Raw genomic sequence first — 22,066 nt, 5'->3', positions numbered from 1 at the left:
AATCTCTCTCTCACATATGATGTTATTTTTTTATTTAAAAATAACAATAATTTGTATAAAACACGGATTTATATAATAAAGTTTAGCTGTAACTGTTTAACCATTTTTTAGCTTTCTATTGTACATAAAAGAACGCATTGTTAAATAATTTTCTCTGTTAGTACAAAATGATAACAATATATCTAAATAAAAAAACAATGTAGTATACATATAATTAAAAGTTTAATAATAATTATTTACAAAAATAAGTAATGTAAAACAGAAAAAGAACAGAAATTGAAGTAATAGATCGTGAGCAATCATTATTATTGTATTTTAACTACATCTTTTGTCGTAATCTCGTTGAATTAACATTAATATTAAACTAATATTTTAACGTATTCTCATATATATACACTAATTGTATAAGCACATTAATTTTTTAATTATCCCCGAATGGAAAGAAATTGCATTGTATGGAATTACATATACATAAAATTAACCCAGCAAACACAAAGTAACAGTAATATAACTCTTAGTTATAATTTCCCACTCAACAATATCACTATAAAAGGCATTATTGCAGTTATATTATTAAGTGGGAAATTATAACTAACAGTTATATTATTGTTACTTTGTGTTTGCTGGGAAGCAACTGTGAAAATATTTCAATATGCAATCTCGAAATGAATCTATTACAAAACACAGAGGCACATCTCTTTGTGACAAAGACGCTTTACCTCAGCTATTCTTACAAAAGCATACATTCTGGAAAGAAGAGAGAGGCAAAGGAGTTTACTACAGTGTAACAGATTTATAACGCTATAGTAAAACAATATGAATAAAATTTTATAATATAAATACTATACGGAAAGATTTTATTTAAATAAGTATTTCTGTATTATGTACAATTATGCTTTGAATGTATGTAAGGTCTATACATATTTTGTCTCTATATATTTTAAAACATGATTGTAATGATAGACATATTATATACATAATTATCGAACGATTTCGCAATTGAAAATACGACACGCTCATGCAAAGAATCTGCTCGGAAGAGCTTTTGTCGACCGATGAGAGTAACAATATTCACAAATTTATTCCATTTTCAATTTAGAATTCGTTCTTCAAAGATTTATTCTGAACGATTTCGAAGAATTCTATACGTGTCATAATTGCACTGCTCCAAATTCGAGAATGATTCAATGTCTTTAATAGTTTATTATTTAATTTCTTTAATATTGGCACAATACATACTCGATTATGTCTCTTACTTCATGTAAAAACTCGTCGAAAATATCAGTAGCGTAGAATTTGCGAAACGCCTGCACTGTTTCACTCCATGACAGTTTTGTGAGGAAGCTCTTGATACAGTAGGACCTCCATTCGTCGTAAGAGTAGCTTCTGGCCCAACTCCAGGCTCGGCAGAAGTTTTCATGATTTAGTTTGGCTAGGGAGGTCTCGGTCAACGCATCCAATAAGTCCGACATGAGAAATTTATCGGCTAACACTGTTGCATCTAATAACGATTCAATGTTTTCACGCTCCAACGCGGCGCCATTCACCGCTAATATCAACGTATTCAGGCCGTCACGCGATGTGTTCTTCAATCGTACTCGTCTCTTGCCCGATTCACTAAAGTTACCTTCCAACATGGCTGAAAAAAAGTCCGAGCGCCGACATAGTGTTCGTCTGCACGCTTCTACGGTCGTGCCATCATCTAATTCGAACGTCACTGTCGATGATACCGTCGGCTTCGTGTCTGTCGTGTCGTCGAGAGATGGTCTCGAATAATCACCGGCCTTCATCAACGATTTCGCGATCGTGATCGACTGATCAGTCGGATAGAGCTGCAACGTCCTTGCTAACTGGCAGATCGACCAGATCGCCGACTCATGGAGTTTGTGTGACGATTCCGTGAGCAAACGGAATATTAATTGCAATCCACCATACTTGTCTAGTAAGCACTTGAGGTTGTGTTGTGTCTTGATGAGAAGCGGTATCGACACCGCGGTCAACAGCTTTTGCTCATCCTCGCCGCGCAGCAATATAAATGACAGCTGACCAATGGCACCGCCGGTCTCTGCTACATTGCGTAAGCGCCGTGTGCAATCTTCCGCTTCCGGCAGAGTCTGCAGGTCAAATACCAGGCCTTGCTTCAGCAGCGGTAGAAAATATGCCGTGTTACTGGACAAAGAAAATTGAAAGATGTTAGAAATATAAATGCGATAAATAAAACCTTTTTAAAATAACTAATTTAAATTAAAAAGTGAAGGCATTTTTTTTTGACAAATCTCTTACTTCATGATCCTCATTAATATTTTGATCGCGGTGACTCGGTATTTTTGTAAATTTTGTTTCTTCGTATATTTTATGTAATTCGTCAGTGGTTTGATGATCTTAGGATCGGCTAACTCGTCAATTGGTTTGAAGTAAAGACTCAATCTGTTGAATAGCACTAATGTATAGAATTCACAAGCATTCATCTTGCCAGAAGTCTCGGAGCTGACTGAAGGCGAATCGAAATCAGCTTCAGCGGTCGTCAGCGATTTGTAACTCTTCAGGGAAATTGTTTCCTCTGTAGTAATAAAAATTAATTTAGAAGAATAAATTGTATTTGAGTCCAGATAAATTTTATACATAAAATTTAAATCATCTCACATGTAATTAAATAAAAAATTATGCCAATAGAGAACTAATAAAAATATCTTGTACCATCTTCATCGTTATCGCCGCATTCGGTGTCACTGCAGATCGGACTGTAAATATCGTCATCCTCAGTGTCAGTTTCCGCATTGGAATCAGAACAAGGCGGCAAGGGCGGTGTGCTGGGTGGTGACGAGGAGGAGGCGCTCGTGAAACTTCTCGGACTCCAGTCATCGCGATAAAAGTCCATGCTAAACCTCGTTCTAAAACAAATTAATTGAATTAACTTTGATTAGGAAAATAACAAACAACATTATCTCGTATATGTTTTATGGAATCATCTGTAGATTCTAATATTAATGAATATTCGACAAATATTTCGTAATCTTTTTCACCTTTCCGCATAAGTCCGAGTGCATTTCAAAGGCGTTTTCTGGTATTCGGGCGGATAATCGCTGAAGCGTTTCCTAGACGTATTATTTTTCTCATCATCCACAGCCATAGCAATTACGTCTTTTAATTTCGCTACCAGGATATCCAATATACCATGTTTGGCTAAAACGTCGAGAGCATTATCGTCGTAGATAAACTGTGCTAGAGCTTGTAACAGTGTAGAATGGTAATGCTCGTGCTTGGAATTGTTCAGCAACGCTATAATCAGTTGTAATCCGTCGCTGTTCTTGACTCTGTTTCGATTTACCGATTCTCGGCAAAACAGACACAGGCTAATTAGTATCTCTTCGCACAGTTGCTCCGTAGAACTGCTCTCCACTGAGTTAATCAAGGCTATGATCTCCTCGATCGTACCGGAAATGCCCAAGTCCAATCGACACTCTGGTATTTGGCAGAGAATATAAAGGCATTTGATAGCCATTTTATTGCTTCCCTTATTGTAACACCGCATAAGACACTTGTAGCCTTGCTTGTCCTTTTCTACTTGGATCTGCTCGCCGCAACGGGGATCCAGAGTGACAAGAAATGCACACAAAGCCTTTAAACACGCATCTACCAAATCGGTGTGCTTAGCGTCTTCGTAAGACTTTTCCTCGGCCATAACGAATAATTGAGCGACCATTTTGATAATCTGCAACTCTATCATTGTTTCCCTGATATTTACATAAAAACTCCAGATATTCCTGCAAATATAATTAAAATAAATTGTAATATTAAACACATGTATATAAGAACAAAATAAAATTAACAAATTTATTATATTTTCATATAAAATTATTAAAAACAGATATCATAATATCTCATAATAATTAATAAAATTGTGATATTAATAGTATATAATTATAAAAATTTATAATATATATATATTATAAAATATATTTTTAGTATTTAACCTTGGAATTTTTTTCTTATATGTAGGTATTTGGAGTTTACATAAATGCAATTGAAAAAAATAACATAGATGTTAAAATTATATTAGAATAATTTTATACCTTATAGCTCTGACGGCCATGCAATAAGTTTGCGTATTGGTTTTTAACATTAGGAGCGGTATAAGTGCTTTCACTACTCCAGCATTACACAACTCTTTGACATGCCAGCTACATTCGGATAAATTACTGACGAGTCTACAAGCGCGGCAGTGCAGCTTAGTATCCAATTTGAGATTTTTTATTATAAGCACTACATTGACTCCAATCTTGCTGTTCTTTACCTGAAATTTTATATTATATCTGTCAAATAACGAAAGAGATATTTTCTTAAATAGATAAGATAAATGTAAAAATATTGCATGTACAAACATGTATAGGTGTTATTTAATTTGATTTAAAATCAAGTCATACTGATCATGTATATTGTAACAAACTTTTTATCATTGTTTTAAAGTAACACAATTTTTATCATTTTATCTTTTCTTCTTAATTTCTTCATCTACATATTTTCATCAATATTATTAAAAATATATTTACTATGTTAACACAATGATACGCAAGTATAAAAAATATACAAAAATAATATGTAACAATACAATTATTATATTTTATTATAATATTTTAAAAAATCGAAAAAAGAAAATCATTACTCTTTTCAAATGCTTCAAAATAAAAAATTGTTTAACGCCTCCAAAAAAAAAAGTTCTATTTACGCCCCTGATATACGTTGCGTACTTTACAGAAATGATCAATCAAGTACATTACAAGACACACCTTTTCCCTGACGTCGAAAGACATGCAAGCGTCCGCGAGTATGCTCAGGCTCATGTTTACTATCGCGTCGTTCTTGTGGCGCAAAAGCTGGACGAGAATATTAAGATTGCTGCTCCGTTTGGCCAACTCCTTACAGCGTTTAGGGTCCCTCTTGAACTGGGCGAGGCAGGTGACGATGCCGCTCTTGTTATTCGCCCGGAAATGCCTCGCCAGCTCCGACGCGAACGGGCACTCGTCTGTCGTGTCCTTCCGCAGCGTCTTGGGCAGCGACATCGCGATATTCCGACACAATCACGACGAAAATCCAGAATATCCGTCGGCCGACATAACCTCAAAATCGCCTGCGCGAACCGAGTCCACGCTCTCCTCCGTCACCCGTCACGTCGCGTGCCACCTCGCTCGACATTGGTGGGCAGATTCCGCCAATTATCGCGGTCGATAATGCGCGCTTTTTCAGAGCTCCGACTGTTTTCATCTCGTTTACGTCGACAGGAAGGTATATATGTACGCATGTAAGCCGCGCGAATAAAAAAAGATTTCAGGATTTTAAGAAAAATTCGACATAATTGTCAGTCCCGCTCCTGTAAACTTTAAATGTCCCGCCATTTTGGAGTAGCGAGCTGAAGTTGATGAGAAAGCTGTATTCGCCATTGATTATGTAACACGATGATACGAAAACTAGCGTGAAAATTATTCGAGGGAGTGGAATGAACTTTAGAGGGAAAGAGAGAGAAAGATTTACACACGCATGCGCACATAGGTTTCAATATGCATCTACTCCACTCATCTCACACTCCCCACTCTTTTCATTACACATTACACGTGACCGACTTTAGTTTATTCATACCCGAATCTGAGAGCGAGCGGTGTTGATATTGGTTCCTGCTTTTCCGCGATCGTCCACGATGGAGTTTGCACGTGCTGATAGGAACGAAGCCCAAATACAAATTCGTTTTGTAACCAAACAACAGCGGTAAAAATTGATTTTTTTCACTTTTATTTGCCGTGTATTTGTCTAGTTTATATTTTTGATTCATAAATGTCTTTTCAGATATTCAGTACCGAACTATCCTCTGTCAGTACAGAACTCGATAACTAGCAGCGAACTAAATACTATAATAAATGAACTTTTGAGAGGTGAGGAAGAATTTTCGTACAAAAATTACTTGCGTTAATGTATTTCAAATTATCTATTTATTTTTTTCTTTTCAAACAATTCCCAATTATTAACTACAAATTTAATATGTATCTTTATATTCGTACTATTTAATGTTAGAATATGTCATGCTTTTTGTAAGGTGTGAGTGAAATATAATTTTAAAAATAATTTCATATATAATTAATTTTTACATATAATCATTCAGTTTACCTGTAAGAGAGCGTTTCAATAATTTTTATCACAAGACTAAATGTCTGTTTGCAGAGTCGAATGATATCCAAGATGAAGTCGAATTTGATTTCTTGGTTTATTCACAATTTTTACGTACATCCTTGTTGGAACATATCACAGAAAGAGGAGTTTTTACAGAAGAGGTGATAGATATAGAATACATAGAGAAGTATCCCTTACCAGAACCAAAAGATTGTTTGATACATGATGACTGGGTATCAGCTGTCGCTGTTTGTGAAAAATGGTTAGACTTCTTATAATTATAAAATTTAAAAAATGAAAAAAAATGCACTATATATATACATCTTTACATTTATAATTAAGATATTATTAATTAATCTATTTAGGATACTAACTGGTACTTACGATAATAAACTGCATATTTGGACGACAAAAGGTAAACATCGTCTTGTGATACCTGGACATATGTCTCCTGTCAAAGCGGTAGCCTGGATATCTCTCGAAAATAATAAAGCTTCCTTTGTCAGGTAATTCTTCAAAAAATAGTAGCATCAGTTATGCATCCTTCCTATGAAGTTCTTATCTACATTTTTTTATATACATACAAATTGTTGCTTATACAACAAATGTTCAAACAATTTTTTGTATAAATGTACTTGAGTCATGTAAACAAAAGTTTTAAAATATAGAAGATAAAGAGCAATTAATAATAACTTTTACAAATACATGCACACAGTGCATCGATGGACCAGACATGTATGATATGGAGTTGGGATATAACAAAGAATTCTGTAGAGTGTGTACATGTTTGCAAAGGACATAAAAGAAGCGTTGAAGCAGTCAGTGTAAACTATGACAAAACGTTAATAGCAACTGGCGCTTGGGATAATATGCTCCTTATATGGTCAACATGTAAGTACATTAGTATGAAAAATCTAGGGACTTAATGTTTTAAATAAGAGTTTTAATTCATATTTTTTTTTAAATAAAAATACAATATGACTTTTTGTAATTCAATTTTCTTGTTTTAAAAAGTATTGATCATAAAAAGATTTGAAAAAACATTTACTATAATAAAATAGAGATATAATTTGGTAATAAATGACTATTCACATGGTATGATGATTAATATCCTTTTTTTTTACCAATTAAGCTACACAAGAGGAAGATGATAATGGGGAATCTGCATCAAAAAAGGCAAGATTAGAATATGCTAGTAAAACGAAGGTACGTAAACTAATATATTAAATTAAAATTTGTTTTAAAATATCTTGTTCTTTCTCTGGAATGATTATTATGTGTTGTTTTATACACAGGCTCCAAAGCGCGCAATGAAGGGACACAAACAGGCAATCAGCGGGATTATATGGTCCGATAAAACAGAAATTATCACGAGTTCGTGGGATCACACAATAAAAATCTGGGATTCGGAATTGGGTGGTATTAAACACGAAATTCATGGTGATAAGTGTTTCTTCGACATTGACTACTCACCATTGTCGCGCACTGTGATAACGGGATCTGCCGATCAACATGTGAGATTGTACGACCCGAGATCTACAGGTGCTTGAAGTTTTGATTTGGAATATATTGTCTTTATAAACAGTATGGAAAATATTGAAAAAACAGTGAATAGATATTTCAGACTAAATATTTACGATTGTGTGTTATGATTTTAGAAGGTACGATTTTAAAAATCAAGTTTACCTCTCACACACAATGGGTAGCGTCAGTGCGCTGGTCAACCGTTGACGAACATCTTTTCATCTCAGGAGGATATGATAATGTCGTCAAATTCTGGGACACCAGAAGGTTAGTTATTAGATACTATACCTCAATGTGAAAAAAAAGATTTCTACGAAATTTCACTATACGATCGGGTTTTAAGAACTGTTTTTACAGGGAATTAGAGCTTGCCATCACTTAATATAAATTAATAATAAATTAATAATATAATTATGTAAATATATATTTTTAAAATATAATTATATATAAATATTAAATATTGTGTACGTGTAAATTAAAATTGTGTATAAAATTATTGCTTGGAATAATTATCTTTGATTTAAAATTATGTTTATATTAAAATTCAAATATTTAGTATAAGAAACATATATAAGAGAATATAGAAATACGAAGTGCTGACGGTAAATTAGAAAAATGACATTTTGTCTATATTTCTGGTCTATATCTAGTATTGGATTTATGCATTAACGTTTATAATTATCTTTCAGTCCTAAGACACCGCTGTTTGATCTCTTGGGACATGAAGACAAGGTCCTCAGCTGCGACTGGTCGAATCCTGAGTTGATAATTTCCGGTGGTGCGGACAACACTCTAAGGATATTCAAGTCCAAGCATGTGGCGCACTAATTGTAAATTCGATACAAGTATTATAAAGCAGAGGCATCGCGTGTATACTCGACGCAGGAATAATTGAGAAACAATTTAAGTATGAATTCGTAATATTAGTAAATAATTTTGAGACATCTGGAAAATAATTAATGACTAATAAATTGACGCGAAAAGCGGTCTCTATCATTTTAACATATATTTGTACGTTGAGAATTTTTGTTAGAAATATGTATTGTTGGAAACGAAAGTACTGTCGAGTAAATCAAAATCAAGAAACTGATTGTATTAAATCACAACGCCGCATATGAAAACTGGAGACACCAATACAACAGCAAAAAAAAGAACGTTATAAAAACGTTGATTTTAATAAAGGATATCTATTGATTAAGAATGCTTCATTCTTAGATCAGCGCACTTCTCGTTGCCTCTCCTTTTATGTCTTCAAGAAGACTCGTGCCGGACAGGTAAAGTAAGAGAATCGTTTCGCTCGGCATAAATCCCCAAAACAGATCGTTTATTGATCAAAAATAAGGGACGATAATCGTGACGAATTTGGGAAATTCGCTTCCCCGCATCGCGAAGTATTTAATTATTTACCAAACCGTTTCTTCATTACTCGTGTAATTCTAAAAAGACCACCGATTCAAGTGTGCACGCCCCTATAGCAGAGACACACATTTAGGGTGTATGCGTTAATAATACAGGAGCAGCGGAGAGCGTGCACCCTCGCAATAGCGCGCGCATTCTTTTTCCCTCTTTTTCTTTCTGTACAAGTTCTGTGTGTATGTGTATATATGTGTGTGTATTTTCTGCACACATAGTGTGCGCTGTAGTCTCTGTATGTAAAATAGGCAGATGATGGTTCTCTTCGAGTACGCGTTTATCTTTCTCTTATGCTTTTTCTTCTTTTTTTCCCCCTTTTGAAGTTTTATGGCATACACCTACGTACACACACGCGCACACGCTTCTTCTCTCACTTTCGCACGCACATTCTCTCGTCGGTTTTTTCGTCTGTTCGCAAATATTTTCGTCGCGCGCGATTTTCTTCGGCTCTTTTTTTTTTTTTGTTCTTTTTCCTTTTTTTCTTCTTTTTTTTTTCATTTGTTTGCTTGTTTATTCTCTCCGAAGATTCTATCTAAAAATTCCCGTTATCTCTTCTCACACAAAGACTAGCGTTTTTTTTTTTTTTTTTTTTAAACGATCCAAAATAAACTAAGGGCACTTTTTAGTGGCTTATGCTCCATGTGTCGTCGCCGCGTGTGTTACGTCCCCCCCCCCCTCCCTCCCACCCCCTTACGTTCTTCTTACTTCGAGCTTTTTTTTCATTGTTTTTTTTCATTTTTTTTTCTTTATTCATGAAAAATCTAATTCTGACTTGTTTCTTGTGTTAAACTTTGTTTTATTACAGCACCTATTCGACTTCCTAAGAGTCTCCCTAGATCTCTTAACTAGCTATGACACAACTTGCCTTAACGTCTAAAGATTTTTTTTCTTCACATTACATGCTAAAACGCCTTTTCTTCGTCTCTGCCTTAAAAGTATTCTCGAAATTCTACAAATTGATCCTCGCGCGCGGATTTAAAAAGAGACTTCAGCGTCCAACGACATCGTTTTTTCTCCCCGTTTTTCTTTGTTTCTGCGCTTTTCTCTCCCTCTCTGGCTAATCTTGGAAAGACGACGCAAAATAAGCGGTACACGGGAATCTATGTGTCTCATTTCTGTCGTTCCGTCGTAGTGTATTACATTACGCACACACAAGTCCCGCTTCCTTCGTCTCGGTACGTCCGTCGCCGAGCACGAAGGATGAGCGGAATACAAATGCAAAAAGAAACAAGGGACAAAGGGTGGAAGGGCGCGGAGATACATCGGCGGGGGGGGGGGGAGGCGGAAATGTGGAAGAAGAAACAAAGATGTCGACTAATTACAACTATGTCGCTTAACAAACACGTGTAAAACAATGACTTAAAAACTTGGAAAACTAAGGACTGTACAAATCGAAGTACAAGACGATTGATCTAGTCACCTCGGACCTCGCTTTTATCGCTAATTCATTCACTCTTGCACGCAACAAACGCACGCATTCGCTCTCTTAAGCCGATCTCGACTAAACATTATTTTACTTAAAAACATCCTACATCATTTCACCTCGTTCTCAATCGATTCCCTCTTTCATCTTCTTTTCTACAATCAGAACCTATCGACTACGGTATGTCTAATCTAAAAAAGTGTCTATGCTAAAATTCTAGAGAAAGCTTTACGCTGGAAAGCAGCATCGTCCGCAGCAGCCAAGAACCGTCTTCTTGCCCGAAAACTCTTGTTGGTGGCCATAGACTGCGGGGAAGCTCGCGAGCTCTTTCACGGCCTTCGCGTTAGAAGCAAAGAATCGTACAAGAAGAGGAAAAAAAACATTTATATGATTTTTCGCTTCTGACGTCGTACACCGATATACACACACCACGAGGGAGACTACGAGGACCGTTTTTCGCATGCCGAAATCTTAATCCTCTAGAATAATATCGGTTCTAAATTGTAAAGGGGAGAGGGGGTGGAGAGGGCAAAGGGGAAGGAGGTGTGGCGACTTGTCTTTGCCGTGCGAAATTTCACGCGAGCTTCCACGCCTTATCGTGATTCAAAATTCAAAAGCCCACATCCGGCCAGCCCACGCACCCGACCCGCGGTGCGCAGCAAGCAAATAGTTCCTTACTATTTATACAATTATACAAGTATAGCTCATATATATATATATATATATATATATATATATATACTGTAGAATAATATATATATATTTATCAATTAAAATATGAATAGCCAGTCAGTCTTGACGGGTGCGAGGTGCATAGGCTGAACGGTGCCCCATGCCCGTGTCTCCCCCTCCATCCCCGTGTTCCGCGTTAACGTACACAGAAGGATGACAGAGGGACACGAGAAATGAGAGGCATATATTTATATTATGTATTCGTATCCTAACTACTACTATATAGCTAAACTATTGTTCTACCTAACTACCGTTGTGTAAACTTAGCCGATAAAAGATCGCCCCCGGTTCCTTTTATCTCCTAATTCGAGTGCTCGTCGCTCACTCGCACGTCGCTTAAATTCTAAGGATTTTTTTTTCCTTTTCATCAAGTTCAACTCTAACTATCTACGCGAGACACGTTGCCGCGCGCGTTAAAAAAAAAAAAAAAAAAACAAAAAAAAAAAAAAACGCGTCTCTTCGCGCGTTTTCTGTACACAATAATTATGCGCTCTCGCTCACGATCGCTTTTTCTTTCTCTCGCTTCGTTTTGCCGGCCTTTTCATTTCTCTCTCTCTCTCTCTCTCTCTATTTTCTTACGGAATTTGCTTGCTTGTATTTAAGGATACCGGACGCACGATAGTGTCCTCATCCCTTTCTAAACAGGTCGGCGCAACTATTAATGCTGCTCTGTTTACTCATTTTTCTCCCTCTTCTTTCTTTTCGTTTGGTCGGTCACGATAATTACTTTAGGTTTTTTTTTAGTTGTATACAAGTCTATTTAGTAAAATTCTCAAAATTTACTATTAAAATCACATGTGGATTTTTTTTGTCAGTCAATTGGTGACAATCTCGCCTTGTGCGACAAATACACTATACGCACTCGCTAATTAGATGCTCCTCTCATTCTCACTTCCATCTCGATTTTATACCTCCTCTCTCTCTTTCTCTCATACACACTCTCGCTCTCTCTCTCTCTTGATCTCACACTCACTCTCTCTTTCGCACTTACCCTCTGGTTTTTTTTTTTACTTTTTACTTTAATGCGTGGAGTCAAATCGAGTAATAAGTCTATCTCTTAAAAAATAGCTCGTACTTCGCCTTTCTACTTTTTCGCGCTTTCTTCTTTTTTTTTCAATTTATCTCTCTCACTCTCGTCATCAAATCGTGATGTACCAAAATAAACTAAATATATTATTTACTTCAAGTCTCAACAGTGTAAAAATCTTTCATACGTTTAGATGACATCAATAATAGTAAATCGCTAATTATAATAATACATCGTCTCATTATTGTAATATTATAATAATAACTACACGACTTGGTTTTCTTTCTTTCGCTCGCTCGTTCGTTCTTTCTTTCTTTCTTTCTTTCTTTCTAAAACTCTATCTAACTATCTGTGCTTGCTGCCATCGCCACTTTTCCTTCATCATTTTCATGTCGCGCGAATAGCTTGCAGCTCTCGCAAATTTTTGGTAAAAAGCTTTTCTACATTTTCTCCCTCTTTCACTCCTTCACTCGATCCTCAATTATCAATTCCAAGTCAGACAATGCAAAACTCTGTCGGGTGCATAAATGATGACGGTGATGAGTATAGGAGAGGAGGCATTCACAGGAGAGGGGAAAGAGATGGAGATCTCGTTGGACGTAGGTGTAACGTGAGAATAATCAAGACCCAAACGGGCAACATGATTTCTTTTAATGGATTCAAACAATATAATCATTTACTTTTTCAAATTTCCAATTTTTTTTTGGCAAAATATACTTACTTTAGTAAATACAGAGTTATCGCGCAAAGTTGCGTAACAACGCTCTAAAGATTTTCAACCTTCTTAAATCGAAACTTCTCTCTGATTGATCATCTGACGAATATTCTCGCGCGATGTTACTTTATGATTTATTTACAACTATTAATTTCAACATCTTGAAAGATGACAAAATATCGTCTCGATTACTCTCTCTTTCTCTCTCCTCGATCTGTTGAACACGTGCACGCGTGTGTATGTGTGTCTTGTGTGTATACGTATACATGTGTGTACGATTGTAGATCGATGCATCTTTATCTTTGCTTCCCGCCTATCCTTTTTCCGATAGTAACGCGCGTTTCCTCGATAAAATAAATTAATTTACACTCTAGTTATACTCGTCTTGCGTAACAAATCAACTTCCATCATTATTTTTTTTTCTTTATATTTCAAACATACCCTCATATTCTCCTTTCTTTTTATTATCTTGCGCTGTCTTTCTCGATTCGTCGCAGTTTGATTTTTCTAGAGACTTTCTTAAAGATTTTTTAATCTTTTTTATTATTATTATGGACTGTCCGTGATATACGCGTATGTCTATTTTGTTTATTTTTTTCTTTTATCTTACAGTTCGACAATTCCGTTCGATAATGCATGCAATTACATGTACAAAATCTATCAAATTGATAACGAAAACAAACATATATAGAGATATTTATAACGCGAAAACAAGATATATTAACTAGAAAACCAAATTTAGCGTCGCAACTGAATTTATCGTAAAAATATATTATAACAATCTTTTTTCTTGTATCCTTTACTCTCTTTCGCACTTTCTCTTTCACTCTTTCATTTAACGGATCTGTCTGCAAAGGCACGATTCTAAAAAAAAAATTTGTATTTAAACTGTACAATTAAAAATCGATATTGATCCGTAGCGTGATCATCATAAATATAATGTTACAAAGAGTTTTCCTTTCGTTCTTCGCACAATAATTATATCTTGAAATTTTTTTCTCTTTTACATTTTACAAACAAAATTTTATCGTCGTATTTTCTCTTTTTCCAATTTGTCTTCAAAAGTTATCTATAAATTAATAAAGAAAAAGGTAAGAAGAAGAGAATAACCATTTTCCGTTTCTTATGCTAAATACAATTTCCAAATTGCTCCGTCACATCACATTCTACAAAAATTTTATTTTTAAGAAATTTGTGATTTAAAGCTGCAAAAAAAGGCTATTTTCATGTATTTTTATGTACTATTATATGATACGATGAAGAAATTTTGTTACAATCATAAGTAAGTATAACATAGTAAAATACAAATTAAAATAGCTTTTTTTGTCACTTTTTTTTAATCACATATTTGTCAAAACTGATATAATGGAACAATTTGAGAAATTATATTGATGAAAAAAATTACGGGAAATGATTAGCCTCTTTCATGTTTAAAAAAAAATTTTTTTTTCTTAAACTGTGATAATAATTTAATCATTATAAAAGCAAAAATATAATAATTAAAAGAAATATCTCTACACGGCGATGTACTATATGCCTGGTTTGGAATGTCTTTGAACGTCTTAACAAAACGGAAAAAAAGAAAAACCCGAAAAGAGAACACGTGAACTCGTGAACAATAAGAATATATGATGTTTCTGTCGGTGTATCTCTATAGTCTACATAATCTGTATGTAAAATATAGATTTGTGCATGAAGTGTACGCTCTCGTGGAAGACGCGTGCTTCTCGCAAGCACCTTCTCAACGAAAAATTTCCGTAAATAAATGTCATTTTCGAGATTTGTAATTATGATTGTAATTGTGAATCTTTGAATTTTTCCTCTCGATGTTATATTTGTCAATCCTATCATCTGGAAGTAGCGCATTCTGTCTTTCTCTCCCTCCTTTCATTATCTTTCTCTCTCTCTCTCTCTCTCCCTTTCAATCTCTCTCACTCTCTCTCTCTCTCTTTCTGTATATTATTATTTACTATTATTTCCTTAGGAAGAGTTCTCCTTTATATATTTCTGAGCAGCATTATTTTTTCTTCTTCTTTATTCGTTTTTTTTCCTTACAATTTGCACACGCACATTCTTTCTCTCTCTCTCTCTCTCTTACTCATTAAAATACTTATTCATACTCTCGAGTTCTCGAGATCAGTTTCGATCAATTTCTGTCTCATCTGTTCTTAGTAAACGTAATACCTAAAGTTACATCATGGAAGCCTATCAGCTTGACACTAAACTGTCCTTCGTAAATAACTCGATTTTTTTGTCACTGTGTGTATATGTGTGTATTGTTCTCTCTTTGTGTATCTACGTGTGTACATGGAGTGTACGTGTGTGTGTGTGTGTGTGTGTGTGTGTGTGTTACCGTTACATAGATAGTTTTAACGGAGCCATATCGATGCGGAAGCACATGCTGATCCGCGCGAACGACACGTGATCGCTCTCATGTTTTTCTCCTCTATTTCTTCAATTCTATTCTCTCTCTCTTTCTCTCTCTTTACTCGCTCTCTTTCGCTCTTACACATTCTTTCAACATTCATTCTGCCTACTCGTTGCAAAATATCAACTACTTTCCCCTATTTACTGATGGATAAAACGTATAAAACATCGCTGGCAAGTCAATTTATCGTGAGGAAGAATCTTATCCGTTACGTAATGTAGTTTTTGTTTCAAATCTATATTCTTCTTAGTATAATCCCGCTCGGTGTCGGTTGCTGTCGCTCGTTCTACGCGTGTCTCTTGATGCGTCAATCAGTATGCCTTTTCTAACTTATGTAACTCTTAGCGCGATCGTACATCTGTAAAATTCGAAATATCGCTTTAGTATGTTGTATCATTCTATTATAAGCGAAGAAATTTATAATTCGGCACGATATTATCGCATCGTACGGTATTACAACGGTGAAAAAAAATTCTGACCTATTATAAACCGTGGCCTACTTAGGCTGCTGAGCCTGGTATTGATAGGAATCGTCGGGGGACGCCGCATTACTCGTCTGCTCCGACTCGCCCAGTGGCATAGTGTGAATGATGCTAGGGGCAGGGTAAGTGGTGTAAGGATAGGGATGCGGGCTCGCTATGTACTGAAAAAGTAGAAACAAAAAGATGATTAACTTTTATTTTTGTATCAACGTTAATTTGAATCTATTTAATCGAGCAACACGTATGTCCAAAAGACAACTATGATTTTTAAATTTTTAATTCTAAAGGAAATTTTAGAATATTTTTTTTATTAAAAATATAAGCACTTAAAACTATGAATGACATTCTTTGAGATTTCCTAATTATGGAAATAACCTTTAAATTTCTTGGAGACGTCTTTCGAATTTTGTGTTTAAACGGCATAAAAAAAATAATAACTTACGGAACCAGTGCCGAGATGCAAAGTAGACATCTGCGTGGTAAGCTGAGGAATCATACTGTATTGCGGATTGCTAGGATCGGCTGACGGTATCATCTGTAACAGAGAAATTGACGAAGCTTGATGATGAAAAAGTAAGCGATGATATCGTTTTGGGAGGAAAAAAAAGAAAAATACTCCAAAAATATAAAAACCATGCAAACTAAAACAATTAAACACGATTTTCTAGAGTATATAATTCAACAATATAGTTTAATAATTATGTAATTTTGTCAAATTGACATATTGATCATGATATCAAAGTGTTCCAAATTTACCTCTAATTGTAAGCATCGTTAGAATATACGTATTAGTGCAAAACAATCCTATCTTGAAAAAAAAAGAAAAAAAAACAGTATCAATTTAGATTAAACGAGATTCACCTGCTCAAATTAAAATGTTTTTCTATTCAACTTTATTGTCAGAAATAAAAATTGTTATAAACACGAAAAAATTATGCGAATTGGCTCGAAAAATCCGATACAACATCTGAAAATTCTTCACTCTGAAAACAAAATGAACGAAAAGTGTATAAAAACTCACGTCAACCTGTTGCATATGTGGTGGGGAAGGATGCACGAGATAAGGTGCCACCCAAGGAGTGCCTGGCACACTGTAACCAGGCAATGCTTGACCATAGTGACGGCTGTACTGCGTCAGAGTCGCCGCGGGTAGCATGTGAGTCGCAGCAACTCCATTCTGGCCGACGCCGCTTGTGTCGTAATTCAAAGTCATATTCTGAAAGAATACAAAAATAATAATAAATATATCTTTTAAAATATCAATAATTGCGAAAAGATTACAAAATTTTATAATTTACTTTTGGAGAAAAAGACCAAAATAGTAATACTATTTGTTACAATTTCAATAATAATGTGTAACATATAAATATAATATAAATCTAACAGCGCACAATATTGTGAGCGACATATATACACGTTTTCAAAATTAATGTCACAAGATAAATTTTTATTCAAATTAAAAAAGAAGATAAGGGCTCAACACCAATTAGTAGCATAATCTCATGTATTGTATTTGTTATTCAAAGAAATAAAGATATATTTGTGGTTTAATTCATACATTAAGGTTTCCATTTACGACAGCATTTCAATAAATAAGACAACAAGACCTGTAAATGAGAATACATGTATTCATATATAACTATAACTACTGTAATATGTACATCTTATATTGTACATATCATTTTTCTACAAATTCCCCATATGTGTCCAGGCATTTGTTCCACTGGTACACCAAGGCATCGATTCCAGCAGCGAAAAAAGCAGCATCAAGGTCTTGGAGTCAAAGTTTAAAGAGAATAGAAACCACTTGATACAAGATGAGATGTTGCAACAACTACTCCCGTTTTACAGTTATGACCTTGCATCAAGTGATTTCCATCTCCTTGGACCTTTAAAGAAGCATTTGATTGAAAAGTGATATGCAATCTACGTCACAGTTCAGCACGTTTAGGATCTTGACACTGATTTATTTGCTGCTGAAATTGATATCTTGCACCTTAATGGAACAAATTCCTGGACACATATGGAGAATATATGGAAAAGTAATACATGCAATGATATGTTACAGATAATATTTATAGTTATATATAAATACATGTATAATAGATCTTGTTGCTGCATCTACACAATATTATGGTATAAATTTTATAGGGATTGATAAAAAAGAATACATACTTCTCCAGTTTCTCTCCATATTGTACTCTTGAACAACGATTTCTTCTTGTTTCCACCATCAGCGAACTTAACTAATAAAGGATCCTTTGCACCTGGCAGCGCTTTTCCGTTGAACATCTGGATAATTTGCTCGCATTTTTCTTTAGATTCCATTCTGTAACAACCGTTGAAAATATTACTCTCAAGTTCTGTGAATTAAGTTAAAATACGTATACTATATTACAGTTGACATTTTCAAATCTCATCGTGATAGAAAATAAGATAACATGAGATACTAATTTTTTTCATTTCTAAACAAAAGACAAATCTTGTACGAAACATAGGCTCTCGAGAAATCAATAGCAATGATACTATGACATATCATAGATTTTCATGCGAACCTTGCAAATCCGACACCTTTGCTTTGACCCGAAGTGTCGCGGAGAATGCGAGTTGAAATGACCTGTCCATATTGAGCCAGTAATGCTTCGACATCATTTTCCTTGAAGGTCAACGGTAGGTTGGCAATGTACAGATTGGTGGGGTCCTGCTCCTGTTGCTGGGAAGAGAGTAAAGACACTATGCAATTACTTGTGTAACAAAGCGATAGGATGAATATATCGATTTGCAAACAAATCTGAGCGGATTATCATTTTAACTTCCACGACTGTTATTATATATCGCCGCTTTATTTTATCACGGTTACAAATGAATGCACAGGCGAAACAACGATTTACAGACTCAAAACTCGACTCAACATGTCTGCAAAATTTCTTCAACTTTTAGATTTTAGAAATATCCTGTACAAAAGATAGAAAGATGCACTATTATTATCATGAATTGATATAAAACTATGAATAAATAATGGGAGAGAATCTTGCGACGAATGAGTGTGATCGCGTGATATTTGTTTTCTTAGTCTGGAACGTTAAAATGATATTTGCGAATTTTACCGAATAATAAGATAAAAATAATAATAATAATACACGAAAAGACACTTATCGAAAAAAAAATAATAAAAAATAAAAAAAACGAGACGAGAATAATTTAACTGTAATCTCGAAAAAGTGAATGTAAATGATAAAAAGAGCGATAGCCTCGTTGAAATACAATGTTCTTTTCTACCAATACATTGATACACTACGAAAATATCATGAAACTATATATTAGGAATCATCATCATCTAAATTTCGAAACAAGCGCAAAACAGAACGTACGGGAGGATATATATCGAAGACCGATATCGCAAAGTGAACCGTATTGTAAGATAATTATTATTTTCAATGTCGGGAGGTTATCATGCTTCATGGCAATTTCATTACCACATTCTGGTGGCTCTCTAAATTTGCTTGCTTTTAGGATGCATTCGATTTATCTCTCAGCTAACAAATATCTATATATGTATATGTATTTATATATATAAATATATATATATGCGCTATCTCTAAAAATTCGATTTTCTCGAATTTGTATCCTTCTCGCGCGGAGCATGCTCACACGAGAATATTATAGTCTACACATACACATCGTTATACAGTCATTAACAATCCTCGCGTAAAGACTCAGCTCTATCGAAAGAAAGATTGTCGTTTCTACGAATAAGCCCTAAGAAATAGGCACAATAGAGATAAGAGAGCGAGTGAGCACAGCTAAAAATCACAGATGTAATAAATATAAATAAATAAAAGAGAGAGAGAGAGAGAGAAAGAGAAATTAAATAAGAAAATAAAAAGGTCAATATATTTATACAATATAATAGTACAAAATATAAAAAAAAAAAAAGATTACGATTCTCTCTACTGTAATTGTTAGACAAATTTTTATTGATAGACAGAATTTCTCGTAATATATATAAATATATATACGAGATAACGTTACGTACATCGCCTGTGCATACATTTTGTCGCGTTTCACGGTAATGGAATGGGATTTTGTTCTAGTATTGCACGTGGGAGTAGAATATTTGATGCAAAACGCCTGTTTGCGCAATGATCGTCTCGAGTTGCACCGATGGTATTTAAAAATTTCGTAGCGCGTGTAATCAATATTCACGGAGCCATTCGCGAGAATACATGAATAACGAAATTTTCTGTACCAACGCAAGAATTATACATATAACTCGAAACCTGTGTATTATAACTCTGTATATTCCGTATCCATTTAAAATTTTTAATATATTTATGTATGTACACGTGTCAAGAACCGTCTCCGTCGTCTTTACAGATAACCATTCAAAGCGATAACAAAGAATAGGTTCAAATAACAAATGGCATTTCATTGGAAATAGAGAGAGAAAGAGAGAGAGAGAGAGAGAGAGAGAGAGAGAGAGAGAAAGAGGGGGGAGAAGAGAGAGAGAGAGGGAGAGAAAGAGAGAAGCGTGATAAAAAAAAGCACAGATATTTTATTACGTATACATATATACATACATATATGTATATATACAGTTATATAAGTAAATGAACGGACGTGAAGAAGGAAAGCGATTTTGGACGAACACATGTCTCGCACAAAACACATAATATATGTGAACGTGGACACGGACGTACATATACGTATGTGTTCATGCTCCGTTTATGCTGTTTAACGATTCGAACGTTAAAGAGAGTTAAGAGAGGGTGAAAAAAAAAAAAAATGTGAAAATGTAAAATAAAGGACGAGAGAAAGAAAGATTAGAGAGAGAGAAAAAAACAAAAGAGAAAGAAAGAAAAAGAGAGAGAGAGAGAAAGATATATGTGTACGTATTTTGGATAATATACTGATGCACCCTCAAGCATATTTCGAGATGCCACCACTTCTCCGTCAACATATAATAAATCAATCAAAATATCTACGATTACTTGAGTATACTTATACTTTACGACAATTTACTTCAATCTTGCGAATGCATTAAAACAAAAGAACGAATAATGAAAATATCATGATATATAAGCCAGGCTGATGGCATTTAAATATATGCGGGCTGTCGCAGAATGAATGAAGCGATTATCGTTTTTTAATGAAACGAACGACTTGTTTGGAACTTACGCACGGTCCATCGACTCTGTTTCTACAATAACGCGAATTAATCGCGTTATTTATCACACTACCATCCATTCTACGACATTCTGCATATATATATGGATGATCAAATACAGATATAGAAGCTCCATTGTTTGAACGTTATTTAATGATTGATTATTGGAATGATATATAAAAAAAAAAACAGTACAATTATTCTTGAACGATGTTTTCTCGCAAGAGCAACATCGTTCAAATAATCGGACGTTTCCAGCATCGTTCGAATAATTGGATAACGTTCGAATAATCAAGCTTCCGCTGTATTAAATGTACTCTTTCTTAATGTACTCTTATTCCGATAAAACAGTTCATATAAGATTCGTAGAAAATACGACTCGTGCATTCGGAATTTTGCGTAAGATTCGACAGCTTGACTTTTAATTTCGTCGATATTCTCTCATTTTTTTCTCATCTGATTCGATTTACATTCATTTTACTTGTGGAATCTCTATGAGATTGTACTATAAACTTGATATATAAAGGATAAATGTAATAAAAACAATAAATACTTTTATATTATTGTTTATACAACTAATATTCACATTTTAATGGACACACAAATGATTTTTTTATATGCAAGACATGAATAACGTTAAGTTATTCTCGAACTTTAGTTATTTTTGAATCTTACGACGAGCTCCCGAATGCACCCTGTAGGCGCGTTGAGAGATTAAACTTTTATCGTAAGATAAGTGTACGTGTCAATCAACGAGTCAACCAACACCCCTTGAGGAAAGATAACGCCTGATCCGAATATAATACCGCGTATCCCTGGGGGAGAGGGGAGGGGCATAGGATTTTAATCAAGGAGAGACACGATGATATCGCGTTTTTAGTTATAAATATCATATCGCATGCCATCGACATCGTCATTATCATCACACAGTTGCTGGTCATCACACCCCGTGCTTTTTTTACCGCGGGCAGCTTAAAGGAACCATTCCATTTGGAG

General features: G+C 34.7%; 3 protein-coding genes across 9 annotated transcripts in view; 1 reads left to right on the top strand and 2 right to left on the bottom strand.

Moving 5' to 3' along the window:
* Positions 1 to 840: 840 nt before the first annotated feature.
* Rnb (BTB/POZ domain-containing protein Rnb) lies at positions 841 to 5,213 on the bottom strand. Its single transcript, XM_072890296.1, has 6 exons — positions 4,788 to 5,213; positions 4,074 to 4,294; positions 3,024 to 3,764; positions 2,698 to 2,891; positions 2,284 to 2,560; positions 841 to 2,169 (listed from the first exon to the last, which is right to left on the bottom strand). The coding sequence occupies exons 1-6, from the start codon at positions 5,058 to 5,060 to the stop codon at positions 1,218 to 1,220; spliced, it is 2,658 nt and encodes an 885-aa protein (XP_072746397.1). The 5' UTR covers positions 5,061 to 5,213; the 3' UTR covers positions 841 to 1,217.
* A 399-nt stretch (positions 5,214 to 5,612) lies between these two features.
* On the top strand, positions 5,613 to 8,692 carry LOC140665423 (ribosome biogenesis protein WDR12 homolog). Its single transcript, XM_072891549.1, has 9 exons — positions 5,613 to 5,760; positions 5,839 to 5,924; positions 6,211 to 6,421; positions 6,525 to 6,665; positions 6,875 to 7,050; positions 7,292 to 7,365; positions 7,455 to 7,701; positions 7,818 to 7,950; positions 8,373 to 8,692. The coding sequence occupies exons 1-9, from the start codon at positions 5,693 to 5,695 to the stop codon at positions 8,509 to 8,511; spliced, it is 1,275 nt and encodes a 424-aa protein (XP_072747650.1). The 5' UTR covers positions 5,613 to 5,692; the 3' UTR covers positions 8,512 to 8,692.
* Positions 8,693 to 9,097: 405 nt separating this feature from the next.
* Positions 9,098 to 22,066, bottom strand: part of Shep (RNA binding motif single stranded interacting protein alan shepard) — a 34,468-nt gene continuing 21,499 nt past the window's right edge. For 4 of the 7 annotated variants that reach the window (XM_072891540.1, XM_072891539.1, XM_072891542.1 and 1 more), the window contains exons 7-12: positions 18,459 to 18,616; positions 18,079 to 18,232; positions 16,925 to 17,119; positions 16,346 to 16,438; positions 15,901 to 16,064; positions 9,098 to 15,779 (exon numbers count right to left, since the gene is read on the bottom strand). In XM_072891540.1, coding sequence (XP_072747641.1) covers positions 15,918 to 16,064; positions 16,346 to 16,438; positions 16,925 to 17,119; positions 18,079 to 18,232; positions 18,459 to 18,616 — 747 coding nt within the window. In that variant the 3' untranslated portion in view covers positions 9,098 to 15,779; positions 15,901 to 15,917. The remainder of the gene's footprint in view (positions 15,780 to 15,900; positions 16,065 to 16,345; positions 16,439 to 16,924; positions 17,120 to 18,078; positions 18,233 to 18,458; positions 18,617 to 22,066) is intronic. The other 3 variants (XM_072891543.1, XM_072891545.1, XM_072891541.1) reach the window with 2 other exon arrangements.

The sequence above is a fragment of the Anoplolepis gracilipes genome, chromosome 4 (genome assembly GCF_047496725.1).
Source record: "Anoplolepis gracilipes chromosome 4, ASM4749672v1, whole genome shotgun sequence".
Classification (NCBI taxonomy): domain Eukaryota; kingdom Metazoa; phylum Arthropoda; class Insecta; order Hymenoptera; family Formicidae; genus Anoplolepis; species Anoplolepis gracilipes.
The sequence above is the reverse complement of the archived record's forward strand: the minus strand, read 5'-3'. Positions and strand labels throughout refer to the sequence as shown.